The sequence below is a fragment of the Grammomys surdaster genome, unplaced genomic scaffold (genome assembly GCF_004785775.1).
Source record: "Grammomys surdaster isolate TR1022 unplaced genomic scaffold, NIH_TR_1.0 231, whole genome shotgun sequence".
In the NCBI taxonomy this organism is placed as follows: domain Eukaryota; kingdom Metazoa; phylum Chordata; class Mammalia; order Rodentia; family Muridae; genus Grammomys; species Grammomys surdaster.
Genome location: NW_021604676.1, coordinates 462,177 through 476,258, shown reverse-complemented (window position 1 = coordinate 476,258; position 14,082 = coordinate 462,177). Strand labels below are relative to the sequence as shown.

The 14,082-nt window shown below is 37.8% G+C and overlaps 1 protein-coding gene across 2 annotated transcripts in view; it reads left to right on the top strand.

The window, feature by feature from the left end:
- The window catches only part of Unc13c (unc-13 homolog C), a 445,304-nt gene extending 431,684 nt beyond the window's left edge, over positions 1-13,620 (top strand). The window contains exons 30-32 of one of the 2 annotated variants that reach the window (XM_028773588.1): positions 8,675-8,767; positions 10,076-10,235; positions 12,763-13,620. In XM_028773588.1, the coding sequence (XP_028629421.1) occupies positions 8,675-8,767; positions 10,076-10,235; positions 12,763-13,048 (539 nt within the window). In that variant the 3' untranslated portion in view covers positions 13,049-13,620. The remainder of the gene's footprint in view (positions 1-8,674; positions 8,768-10,075; positions 10,236-12,762) is intronic. The other variant, XM_028773589.1, reaches the window with a different exon arrangement.
- Positions 13,621-14,082: the final 462 nt, after the last annotated feature.

Here is a 14,082-nt window from a genome sequence, read left to right as displayed (position 1 = left end):
TCTTTCTGCTCTTCCCTGGTGGCTTCAGACAGTTTTGCTCCTGTGTGTGTTTACTGTAAAATTTATAGTCCCCTCAAAGTTACACGCTCTGCCTCTATCCTTTTAAAAAATTATCCATTACTCATCAGTAACCAAATAAAATAAAAGATGTTTGGAAGAAAACATTTCCAGTAGAAGAGTGATTTAAATTTTCAGACTCATCAAATCTAAAGGTTACCTTGAATTTAAAAAAAAATCAAAATAGTACACATATCTTCTCTTTCTTAAAACAAAATATAAATATTTGTTTTCTGTATGAGGTGGTACTTTAAAAAGAAATTAACTAGATCACTCTACTCACATCAAAACACAAGGACAAAGTAGTATTAATGTTAATAGCTCTTAATAGGTCTGAGACAGTGGCCACAGCCAGGGTGATCTCCTGTTTTCCTCTCATGGTGGGAGAATGATTACCTCAGCTCATTGATGTTTTAAAAAAAAGAAGAAAAAGAAAAAAAAGAAGAAGACTCTTTAGATGCTGACATGATTGCCTGAGCTCACAGCTCACACCCAGTTGAACCAGGATTAAAAGCAAAATCGAGAGACAGTAAAGTTAGTGTCTTCTAGTAGTTATTTCTGTGTGTTGATCCTATTTCTCTGTAGGTAGAGAGGCAATAGGCTCTCTCTGTTTGTTTTTGTGTCCTCATTTTCCACAACTCTCACTAAATGATAGGTTTTACATAATGATAAAATGAAGAAAATCATATTTGTTTCCCCTCTCTGGTCTATGCCATTATACATTCCAAATTGCTTGCTCTCGTTTCCTATCACACATTGCTGGGGGCCAGCCCCCGGTTTTGGAGGGGGGGAGTCTTTTTCTACTTGTCACTTCTTCGGGAGGCAGCAGAGGGGGAAGAGTGTCAGTGGGGGAGGTGGGGCTAGACTTTGTCTTACAAGATATTTAGGGTTGCTGTATAATAAAAGTTTACTTATCTAAGTTACTATGCTACTGTAGCTGACCTGCCTACTGGTATCCTCTAAGGACAGAAACTGTAGTTTCTTGCACCTAACACCTCAGCCCAAAAACAGCAGAGGATTAGGCAAATAGCCTTTATACTCTCTCAGCAGGAACTGCTGGGCTCTAACTTATGCCTGCTAGTCTGAGGTCACAGGAAGAAAAGACAAGAAGAGAGGTAATTATAGAGTTTATTACTTTTTTTTGTTTTTGTTTTTGTTTTGTTTTTTTTTTTGAGACAGGGTTTCTCTGTGTAGCCCTGGCTGTCCTGGCACTTACTCTGTAGACCAGGCTGGCCTCAAACTCAGAAATCCACCTGCCTCTGCCTCCCAAGTGCTAGGATTAAAGGCGTGGGCCACCACTGCCCGGATAATTAAATGTAAAACATTTCCTATAAAAGTTATCAAGGGGAAAAGTGAAAAGGTCCTAAGTGGGGAAAAGAAAAACTTCTATCTGGAAAAAGGGAAAAATTCTATTTTATATACTACTCTAAGTGGGGAAAGGCAAAAAATTCTATTCTATCTCTCCATTGTATCTATCTTCAGTACTTATATATTTTTCCGAATACATGATCACATGTTACAAAGTTCATCACAAGCTCACACCAAAAATCAAATTATAAATTGAAATAGCAGTTTACAACAGAGAATGTTTACATGTGTATCCATTGGGAGTAATTATCTGGCTAAACATCCATCACCTGTCTAGCTCCACAGGTTCACTGAAGGTTTAAAACTATAAGTTATTAGTGAAGTTTTGTATAGATAAACCTAGGCAATATTTTATCTTCTGTCCTAGCACCTATAATAAATCATGAGTTTCCTTTTAATGACCTTTGGTTAATACTTTTACAACCTCTTAGAATGTGCTCTGAGTAGGAGAAAGTCTGGTTACTATCTAAAAGAAATTAACTGATGACACTTGGGAGACTGGCAGAGTTCTCATTGCAGTTTTGACTATCAGAAAAGAAACTAATAGCAGTCCCACTATAAAACAACTTATTAATCACTGATATAATCATTGATATAATTTTAGGAATTCTTATAGGATCAACATTAGGACTTAAGAACTCATCCATTCGTCTATGTAGCATCACTACAAGGAAGTACATCTTTGTGGATCTTGCAGAGATCTGCTCCAAAGGGGTGTGCTATTGCTTAGTGATTGTTACATATGTTTAATGATAATAATAGAAAAAGCATATTAATAGCAGGAATCTTTCCTAAAATAAAACCCTTACAGCCTTGCTAAATAAAAACTCACTTGTTGCAGATTATATAATAATCCAAGGCAAGCATTTTCAGGATGATCACTGGCTAATTACTAGCTTGTCCCGTTATGGCTCCTGACAGGAGCTGGAGAGAAGGCTCAGTGGTTATGAACTCACACTGCTCTTGCAGAAAACCTGAGTTTGATTATGAGCACTTATATCAGTAGCTCAGAACTATCCAAAGGATCCAAGTACTTTAGGCCTCTGCTGGTACCTGTACTCACATGCACATAGTCTCACATATACACCAATAAGAAGAGGAAGAGGAGGAGGAGGAGGAGGAAAAGGTGAAGGAGGAAGAGGAGGAGGAGGAAGAAGAAGAAGATGAGAAGAGATGTTTCGGGGTCACTGTCATGCTTTGTCATGCTTTGGACCACAGGGTGTTACGTGTCTTGGTTTCCTTTGGTTGGAATTTTTATAAGTCATTTTTCTGGCACAATACTAAAATATTCTTAAGCTTTTGAAACTTTGAAATTTCATCTGTATACAAATAAATGAGAAGCAACTGACTAAATTTAAAAGTCTAGGATCATAGATTCTTTCATAACAATAGGCCTTGCTTCATTTCCCTTTAGATTTCTCTTCTGGGAGAAAAAAATAACAGCCAATTGGACTTTCTCTTACTTCTTAGAGACTTGTAAAAATCTGTAGGACAGTTTGCCCTGTATCTGTAAAATTTAAACATTTCAACTAGCCAGATATTGGTATAGTTTGTGCTTCATTAATTTTTCTGAAACAAATTTAATTTTTTTTTATTCTTAGAATTCAGGACTTCCATCAGGAGAAAGTTGCTTTTATTATGCCTTGATTCTGGATCCATATTTTATTGGAGCTTTGGGAACATTATTTCCAAAGGGAACCTTTCTTCTCTAAGCCTTTCTCCTGAGTTCTGTCTTGTAGTCTGCTTTTCAAAAGTCCCTTAATTACATTTCATGTGTTTGCTCATCCTCAAATGTGACGGCTCAATATATAACTAACCCAGCTCTCCTTATCCATTTCTTAATTGTCTTTGGTTACTGACAGAACCAGTGTTTTGAGGCTAGAGTTGCAAAGCTCTGAGCCTCAGTGCACTCACCTGGACTAATCAGTTCCCCCATTACTGTGCTGGCTGAAGTAACTACCCTGATGGAGAGAACTCCTATGGGGTTCCTTCAGTGTGAGTCCACTTTCCTCATCATGCCTGGTGGAAAAGAAAGCACAGGGCCATTTGGAATAATCCTGAAGCCTCTCCCTCCCACACTCATGTTTACCAGCAATCATGGTATGCTGAAGCAGATTGTGACTGGCTGGCTGCATACAAACAGTTCTCAGGTACTAAGAAAGATTGAATGGCTAGGTTTCTATTATGTTTTCTAACTCCCAAATTTTCAGGTATAAGCAAATAATAGTGACTATTAAAAATATCCCTGGTTCCTGCTTCCCAAATCTTGTTTTATTGTTATTTTTTTTTTGGGGGGGGTTACTTTTTGTATTGAAAGTCAGCCCTTTAGTTTTTAGAAGGCCTTTTGGAAAATCATTGTCTACAGTAAGACTCATGCAGAATGTAATACAACCAGAAGGGACAGTACACTAGCCTCCCTTTGACAAAAGCTACACAGGAAGTTGAGAGCTAGAGAAGAAACTGGCACCTTAAATGGGCTGTTTATAGAACATGTATTACAGAATCAAAGGGGACCCCACAGGACAGAACCTAAAGAAAACACCTTGCATGACTTGTGTTTCTCTTCTTGCCAGGATTCCCCAAGCCTAGCCCATCTAGACACTGGAGTGTGGAGCATACAACCGATGCTAGATACAGATTATGAGCCTCTGAGAGCAAAGAGGAAAGGGGAGATGATGACTTGAGAGCTCAGAGGAGAATAATTAATAAATATGTCTGCTTTTAACATTATCATGTATTGCAGCTGTAGAAGTAAAGCCAATTCAACTGCCCAAAGTGATCAATAAGAAATGTAAATGCCTTCTTCATTACATTAGGTTACTATGTTATAGGTATGTTTGTAAGTTTGCACGCCTCAAAAGATTAAGTGAAAATATTCCAGTAAAAAATATCCCATCACTAAAATTTACTGGTTACTCTAGTGCAATTTATAGTAGAAAATTAGCTGCTTTTAAATGGAGTAAGAAAAAATACCAAAGAAACAACTTTTAATATGTACTATATATGTGTATGCAAAATGTAAAATGCAGGGCTGGAAAGGTAGCTCAATAGTTATAAGGGTACTTACTATTCTTCCGAAGGACTCAGGTTCAGTTCCCAGCACATACATGGCAGTTTTTAACCATCTGTAACTCTAGTTTCAAAGGATCTGGTGCTCTCTTCTGGATTCTGTGCATATCATACCCATGTGATACATGTACATACACAGAGGCAAAACAACAATAAAAATAAACATATTTTTAAATGTAATCATTGTCAAAAGACTTGAGTCTTTGAAAGAGAAATATCTGTAGTTATGTGTATATGGAGGAGGGAAGTCAATCTTGCACAGGAAAACTCTAGCATAAGGTTATTACCAGTTTAGGGATTGTATAAAGTTATTTTACCAACACCTATTCTCAAATCACTTGAGCCTAGCTGGGTACCCTATTGCTCCCTGACTGAAGTCATAGTCTGCATTTTTATTGTCTAAGGTGTTGTTACTCTTAGAAACCATTCAGAGTGAGGGGAAGCTTCCTCCTCCTCCTCCTTTGAAAATGTACTCAGATAATGATTCCAAGCTTTCCCTCTCAATGCCAAAACTAGGCTAAAAGGGAGGTTCTACTGGTGAACAACAGGCTCCGATTCATATCCTGATCCTGATTCTTCACTAGCTAGAAACCTGGAGATCCTCAGAAACTTTTGGCCTCATTTGAGGTGGTAGAAATTCATCTTCCACAAATAAGACTGGCTCCTTGCATACATCATGAAAATGTTATGAAGTGGCATGCCACAAAGCTCCACTCAGGAAAATTATACTGTGAACAAACTAATATGGGGAACAACCTAGTTGAAGATGGTTCATGACAGTTTATAGAAGCATGGCTTTTAAATCCCTGTGGTAACAGTCAGCATTTACTATAAATATTAAACATCTTAGGTTTGTTAGCTTGCAAAAAAAAATTCAGGTTTCATTATGTCCTTTTTCAAATAAAATGTGGGTTTGTCTTTCTTACCCCCTTCACCTTTCCCCTCCCTCCCCTCCACTCCTCTCCCTTTCATCTGCCCCCCACACCCCTTTTCTACTCTCATTTCCCAGGAGATCTACCCGCACCTCTACACTTCATTCCCATCTTGTGACCTTCCACTTAGTTTTAGAGTTGATATTCACTCTCATATCCTACTATCTATGTAAATACAAACATTAAACTTGAGAATCCACGTATGAGATCACATGATGGCTCATTTTTGAAATAGGATCACCTCACTCAGTGCAAAATCTTTTAGTTCCACCATTTTCCTGCAAATTTCATTTTTCTTAACTTCTGAGTAAAACTTCTGCTCTGTATTTGTGGCACATTTTTCCTATCCATTCTTTGGTTGATGAGCAGCTATGCCCCATGCCCTGACTATTGTGAATAGGGCGACAATAAACACTGACAAGCAAATCTCTCTGTGGTAGGGTATGGACTCCTTCTGGTATAGCTGGATCACATGGTAGTTCTGTTTTTAATGTTTTAGGAACTTCTGTACTGATCTTTGCAGTGGATGCACTTGACTCTCCCACCAGCTATGGACAAGGTTTCTGTTTCCCCACAGCCTCTCCAGCATTTGTCATTCATCTTCTTGGTCATGGTCATTGTGACTGGAATGATATGAAATCATAAAGTAGTTTTTGTTTGCATTTTTTCTGATAAGGATGATGAGCATTTTTTTAAAAAAATATTTATTGGCCTTTTATGTTTCTTTTGAAGACTATTAATTTCATTATCCCCTAGTCATCAGCAGTCTTGTGGGTTTATGTTTATTTATTTTAATTATTATATAGTCTAGATGTCTGTCTGAAGTATAGCTAGCTAAGATGGCTTCCCTTGCACAGCAACTTTTTAATTTCATATGGTCTTGTATATTTATTCTTAGGACTATGTCTTTACAATGGGAGTCCTGATCAGAACATTCTTGCCTGTACCTACAACTTAATTGTAACTTTCTACGTTTTCTTCTGGAAGGTTCAGCAATTCAGGTTTCAAACTCAGGTTGCCTGAACTAATTTTCTTTTCTCAGTATGTATCCTTGATACTTTTTATTGGGGATCATATTAACATAACTATGTGGATGTATTTCTGGACTATCTTATTCCATTAGTTTACTTGTTTTTTCTACTATACTTCATTTGATTCTAATGTATAGCATTGTTTGAAATCAGTTACAGAACCTCCAGAAATATGCTTTTTACCTAAAATTATGTTGGATCTATATGGTCTTTCATGTGTTTCCACTTTTCTTTAGATATATTTTCTAGTTATGTAAAGAATGCTTTGGATTTTATTTTTGACACAAGACCTTGCTGCATAACACTGGCTGTACTGGAACTATCCTCAAACTCAATGAAATACACCTGCCTTTGCCTTTCAAGGGCTGGAATTAAAAGCATATGCCACCATATCTGCTGTCATCAGAATTCTGATGGCAATTTCACTAATCTGTCAGTAATTTTTGTTAACATGGCCGTCTTTATAGTATTGATTCTACTTATCCAGGAACTTAGAGCCTCTGCATCATCTGGTGTCTCCTTTAACTTCTTATCAGGGCCCTAAAGTTGTTACCTTATAAATCTTTCTTCTATAGTGGAGTTTATTCCTGAGAACTTTATTGGGGCAAGGTGGATGAGATGGCTTTCCTAATTTCTCAGCGGCCTCATTATTGGTATGTATAAAAGATACTGAGTTTCATATGTTGATTTTGTATCATGATTTGTATCATGCCACTTTACTAAAAATGGTTGTTAAATCTAAGCACTTTCTGGTCAAGCTATAGGGTCTCTTAAGTATAGAATCATGTTGTAAATGAATAGGGATAATTTCACTTAAAACATCTCAGTGATGCATTTTCAAGAAAGATTCCTTGAATAGTTAATCTGCAGTTGGCATTATGAGGTTCCAGGCCATACAACAAGTGGTAGCAGCTTCATGTAAACTGTAGTAGGAAGATGATGTCACAATTTTTTGAGTAGAAAGACACATGGTAAAATTAATACTGCACATGCTTGAAATTGGTGTGTTTATAAATGATATGTTAATAAGTGTGGGTATAAGAAGTAGTCGGCATTCTCTTCAATTTACAAATAAGAAAACTGTGGGTCACAGATGCTTAAGAAGGCAGCAATGGCTTAAGTTCCCTTATCTGACACTAAGCAACAAGCATTCATCTAGGTTTGTCCAGTCCTTGACTCACTGTGACCATGGTGGGCTTGCCTACCTTGTAGATGATGTAAATATGAACATTCTAAGCTTATATATGGCAATAACACTTTGTATCTCTTGTCCTATGCTGAGCTTCATGGGGACTGGAGCTCAGCATGCAGAGACATTTTTTATTAGTTCCCATGGCTCTGCTGTGTCACAGTGTAGAAATCTCCCAACAAGAGAGTACAGAGAACAATGCAATCAATAAAGTATTATTAATACACAGAAAGGGTGCTGGCCCAGGTCTGCTTTTCTCCTCTGGATGTCCAGGCACTGTTGCATACTGAGCTGAGCTGGAATGAACAAAGCTCAGCCAGGCAGGTCAGTGGGTTAGCTAGGATCTCAGTCGGCGTGAGTCTCAGAGAAACAGCCTTCTCCATACACGGTTTTCAGTGGAAAAGCTCTCTTTATTGGGGAGTTGGTTGTGGGTGGGGTTTAACAAGGATTATAAAACCTTGGGGAGTAAGTAAGGGTTTTCAGGGTGAGTATACATTATTGTCTGATGAGCTGGGAATGCTTCATTTGCATGAAGAGGAATTCCAGATGCTTGCTGGATCTGTCCTTAAAAGGAGATGGCAGTTTAACCTGTAATCTGGCTAGAAGGCTATGTGATTCTCTCAAGTGAAGTAGAGGACATGCAGGCCCAGAGCAGGGAGGAAGCAGTCCTTCTTCTGCTGGACTCACAATAAGACTTTTGACCTCACTCTTGCCCCTGACCCAGACTGGCTCCATGCAGTTGCATGGCTTTCTGCCCCACCAAGAGGAAACTGAACACTTTCATGATGGTAAGGAATTGGGCATCTGATGAATTACCACTGAATATATATAATGTTTAGTATTTTCACTAACCAGGCTAAGGATGGCTCTACCTAAGTCTAAAGCTTGCACTGTAAACTCTGTGAGCACTGATCAGTGTCCAACATGAGATATTAATAGAATTACCATTTAATCCTTAGGCAAAGAAAATAGATGTCCACAGACATGCAGTCTGAACATTCAAGCTAGTACATTTCTTCTGTTTGCAGGTCGTTCCTCCAAAGATGCTGTAGGCCAGATCTCTGTCCATGTGGATGTCACCACCACTCCAGGAACTGGAGAGCATAAAGTCACTGTAAAAGGTAATCTGGGGTTCAGATATAGCACCTATTAACCTTCAACATCTACAGACATCATATGAAAGCTATCACTTCTCTCGTATACATTTTTTAACTGTTAACTACTATAGGACACAGTTAAAATGTCTTCAGAAAAACAAATTCTTAAGCCAAAACATGTAAAGACTTGATGCACTGGTAACTAAATTTCAGAAGTGGATTTGTTTTATTGTTAAATATAATTTCTCAAGCTGACCTATATTTTCTTAACTAGTCACATAATCTACCTATATTATGTGACTTCTTGTTTTCCTTATTAACAACTCCATGCTATAAAAACAAGTGAGCCCTGATTTTCAACGAAAAGGTCTCATTAAATATCTACCACTTTGCTGAATATCCCCATATTCTATTTTTACTGTAGACTTGGTCATTTTAATATCCAGTTTGGTCTTCCAATGTATGTTTTAATTGCACCACGTTCTAAAACTGCTGTGGATTAGAAAAGAGTATATGAAAAGTATGTAGGGAAAAAAGTCCCAAGGAGTACTTATGTTTATACAAGATCAGGTGTCAGTATCCTTCAGTGTTTTTTAAAAATATCTACATATTAAGCCCAAGAGTTTTAGTTTTTAGCAGTAAAAACTTTAAGCTGGAGAGATGGCTCAGTGGTTAAGACTGCTCTTCCAGAGGTCCTGAGTTCCATTCCCAGCAACCACATTGTGGCTCACAACCATCTGAAATAAGATCTGATGGCTCCTTCTGGTGTGTCTGAAGATAGACATAAAATAGATAAATCTTTTTTAAAAAAAGAAATTTTAAGACATTTTTCTGCTGGTAGCCAAGACCAAGCAGGGAGCATATAAACATATTTATTTAGAATTGTTTATGAGTCCTGAAATAGGAAATGTCCATAGCATTTAGTATATGATGGCATTTTCAACTGGGAAAGAAATAATCAACTAGATGACCATGATGAAGTTTTATAAATAATACTGACTATAAAAATATTTATAATATATGATGAGCTGATTTTTTGCATGGATGTTGAATTTATGTGTACTAACATAGAATTAAGTTTAATCTATTTTTTAAATATTTTGTGGTGGTGCTTCCCTAATGTCTAATATGAAAAATCATCAGGGTTTTTAACCTTTCTATGCATGTACCATTCACATGAATGACAGCTTTCCCAGGCATCCAGTGTTCTAGCTTGCGGGACATTTCCTTGTTGGAACGGTCAGGACACAGGCAAATGAAAGTTCCTGCCCAGAGGAGGAAACTCTCGTTTCCACACACTCATTAACTAAAACTCTGCCCCTGCTTTTTCAGTGATTGCAATCAATGACCTAAACTGGCAGACCACTGCCATGTTCCGCCCCTTCGTGGAAGTGTGCATGCTGGGACCCAGCCTAGGGGACAAGAAGAGAAAACAAGGGACAAAGACAAAAAGCAACACATGGTCACCGAAGTACAATGAAACCTTCCAGTTGTAAGTTAAATAAAACACCACTAGTTCACTTGACTGTATGCTAGTTGGCTTGCAGTTAAAAACCCACTGGAGGATTAAGGGTGGAAAGTAAAACCCACGGGTCCCTTCCTGTTCCTCACAGTGTAAGCTAGGCTTTGATTCCTTACCTCAGTGGCTGTTCATATCAGGCAGTGTTATAGATACCGGACATAGTTGGACACTGGACTCAGATAGTTGCTGGCTTTTGCTATCATGGAAATGTCTTTCTAGAGATGATTGTCATGGTCAAGTGAAGGGCTACCATGTTTAAAGAAACAGTATATAATGGGAAAGAGGGCAAGATTAAATGATGTGTTGAAGCCCTCACATGAAAGTACAAATTTCACTTCTTGAGGGGGGGGCTCTAGAGGGTTTTTCCAAATGAAGGGGTAAATACCAAATGTGTCTTTAAATGGTGATATTGGTTGTATAGGGCACAAGTTACAGGGAAGTCAGACCAAGTGCGTGGCAGTACCCTGTAGCTTTCCATTGCAATAGTCTAGGCAGGAGATAAAATACTTACTAGCCAGATGAAAAGACAAATGAACACTCTGAACATGATGGAAGAATTTATATCTGGATAAGAGGTAGAATACAAGCCTGCATGACAACAAAGGCCAGCTTCTTCACAAACATGTCCTTACAGAAGGACCGTAAGGGATCTGAAAGCTAGGCATAGAAAGACATCACCAAAGCTGGGACAGTAAAAGTTTGTCAGTCCCCTTCTGAGAAGTGGTGACCTTCCATGGAGAGAAACTGCCTACTCAAGGCAGACATAACAGGAAACTGATGTAGCAAAGACTCTGATCCCACCCTTACTCTTTCTGTTGTCCTTATGGGAGAACTTTTGTTTAAAATCCACCACCCACTGGGAGGTGGAACATGGCAAACTCCAGCATTGCAGAGCCATGAGTCAGCACTCCATTGTGAGGTGAGGGGCAGAAGCATGACTCCGGTCTGAGGCATGACCACATAGGTCAGGTGACAATGACAGCAAGAATTTTTTTTTTTAATATCTGCATTTGGAGATCTTCTGGCATGTTAAGAAGATATATCAAATACATAATTGGGTAACTTGACAATTTTCTCCCTAATAATCTTAATCCTGTAAGTCTAAATGAGCCGACCTAGTGCTACATCAAGAAAATAGGACAGAGCCAGAGAGTTTTCCACACAACCAAGCATACCCTTAAAAGTGCTGTGCTTTTACTAGCTCACTTACTTGGGACACACACCTATAATTCCAGCATGCAGAGGCAAGTGGATCTGTGAGTTCAAGACCATCTTGGTCTCCTAGTAAGTTCCCAGCCAGCCAAGGTTATGTTGTGAGCTCCTGCCATGTGTATCAAGAATCCCAATAACCACAGTGATTCTGCTAACAAACCAGCTCACAGGTCTATAGTCTTTCACTTCAAGTCACACAAGAACCTTGATCTAATTTTAATGTCTTTAACATCTACAACATCTACTTTCTGGAAATAACTTGAGCAAAGTTTCAGCTGTAATATTAGAAGGCACTATAACCAATGTTCTTGGGAAGGCCAGCATGTTTAACACATAAGGTCACTCCTGTCTTGCTTTGTTCTTTGATTTTTACCCATCAGAATACCATATTCTTGCCTGTTTGTATGATTTCAGATCACCTCTAAATAAATACCTAGTTTAGTTACCAATGTTACCTGTAGACAAACATCTGGCTACATAAGCTGCTCCAGAAATAAAAATACCACTTGAAACAGGAATTTGAAACTTGTCACTGGTGACAAATAGATGAACAATTTTTAGAAAGATGGGAATATCTGATTGATTAAAACAAGGGCTAGAAGAAAATATTCCCCAGACCCCACCCCTTACCTCCCTAACATGACATTATATACAGCAAGCTGTCTTTGGCTGTACTGGTAAAGGCTAACTGTTGTCAGAGGGAAGAATTAATACTGCAGTGCCAGCCCTGCTGGAACTGATGTACTCTGGAGATGCACACCAATTATACATCTTAGAAATGTCTGTCCTCCCGAGAAAAGACTACTGAATATAAAAGCTTCTCTGAGAGTCAAAGGTAAATATTCTTAGTAGCTGACAAAGAAATAGTACAGATAGTCTTCGAACAGTATCCCTCACTCAGGTTCTATCATAGTTATCAATCAGAGCCTCTGTATCTAATAACTAAATACAACATAATATTTTATTTGCCAGCCCTATTGATATACTTACCATCAATGAAGTAAGCAGGTACAGACACTCCAGGACATCTACAAATGTAGCTCGTCACATTTGTAGAGGATGATGTCAAAAATTCTGACACATCTGTAATAAAGCATCATTTTTTATATCTAGGGGAAAGTATATGTTTGATTTTCAAGCATTATCTATATAACAATGATCTAATATGTGAGTAAACAGAGTTGATATACTACTCTGGCCATCTAGCAAGCTGTGAGTAAAGTTTAACAGTATTTTAGCACCATGAGTGCAAGGTTGACTCATTTTATGTCTTTAATTCATACAGCATTCTGGGTAATGAAAACCGCCCAGGAGCTTATGAACTTCATCTCTCAGTTAAGGACTACTGCTTTGCCCGAGAAGATCGAATAATTGGGATGACAGTCATTCAGTTACAGAACATAGCAGAGAAAGGGAGCTACGGGGCGTGGTACCCTCTTCTGAAAAATCTCTCTATGGATGAAACTGGTTTAACCATCCTTAGAATACTCTCTCAGAGGACCAGCGACGATGTTGCTAAGGAGTTTGTGAGACTTAAGTCTGAAACAAGGTCTACTGAAGAGAGTGCCTGAAACAAAGACTTCCAAATACTGTCTGAGAATTCATAAACTCCCATTGTTTGACCCTTACATGCATGTGAAAATACATGGGAATGTTTAAACCCACTGTGTTTTGATGTTTGCCAGTAATCAACCACAATGTCTACAATGTATGTAAAAACTTTTATACCAGTTCTGGTCTTTGAGAAATAAATGTTCCATGAAGTGCCAAAATTATGATGTAAAGTGAAATATCAAGACTATCTTTTACAATGTTCTTCACATTACCAATTTCTCCTCCGTGAAGAAACCTAAAAATAACATTCTTGAGTTTGTCCATTGGTTGTCCTTGTCATTTAGAGTAACCTATCAGAAAGCATCTTTGACTGAACTTCTGTTCTGTTTAGCCTTACCTTATTGTAGACTCCCTGCAGATCCGGTTTTCTACCACACCTAGAAATGCAGCAACTTCTAGAAAGTTTGTAATTTTATAGTTGCAGATATATTGTGATGATTTTTGCATACAAATTACAATAGAAAAGGTGGGAAATATTTTATGCTGACCAGTTCCTACCCTTTCTAAAATATCACTGTGAAGAAATGCTTTTGAAGCAAACTTACACAAAGCAATGCTAAATAGTTTGTTAATGTTTAATATATTGATGAAACTGTGTTCTTTAAAACTGCCAATCCCCCCCATCACATTTGTAATTTAAAAAAAAAAGAAAAGAAAAAATGATAATGTGAAGCATTTGCCTTGTAGCATTATGTGTCAGCTTTACCCTACTTCATTCTTTGGAAAGTCATGGAATGCAAGAACTGTTTGTTTAACTTTCCTGCAATAAGTAACTTGTTAGAAGGAAAATACTAACAATATACTTATGACTACTTAACTCTACAACCAGATGTTTCTTTTTAAAATATTCAATGGTTTATGCTGAATGCAGCAGTACTATAGATTGCAGAAAATCAAAAAGTCACAACTTCATATATATTTAGGAGGAAAAAATGTAAAATAAACTCAAAGTAAATGGCTCATGATTTTGTAACTGTGTTCTTTATATGCC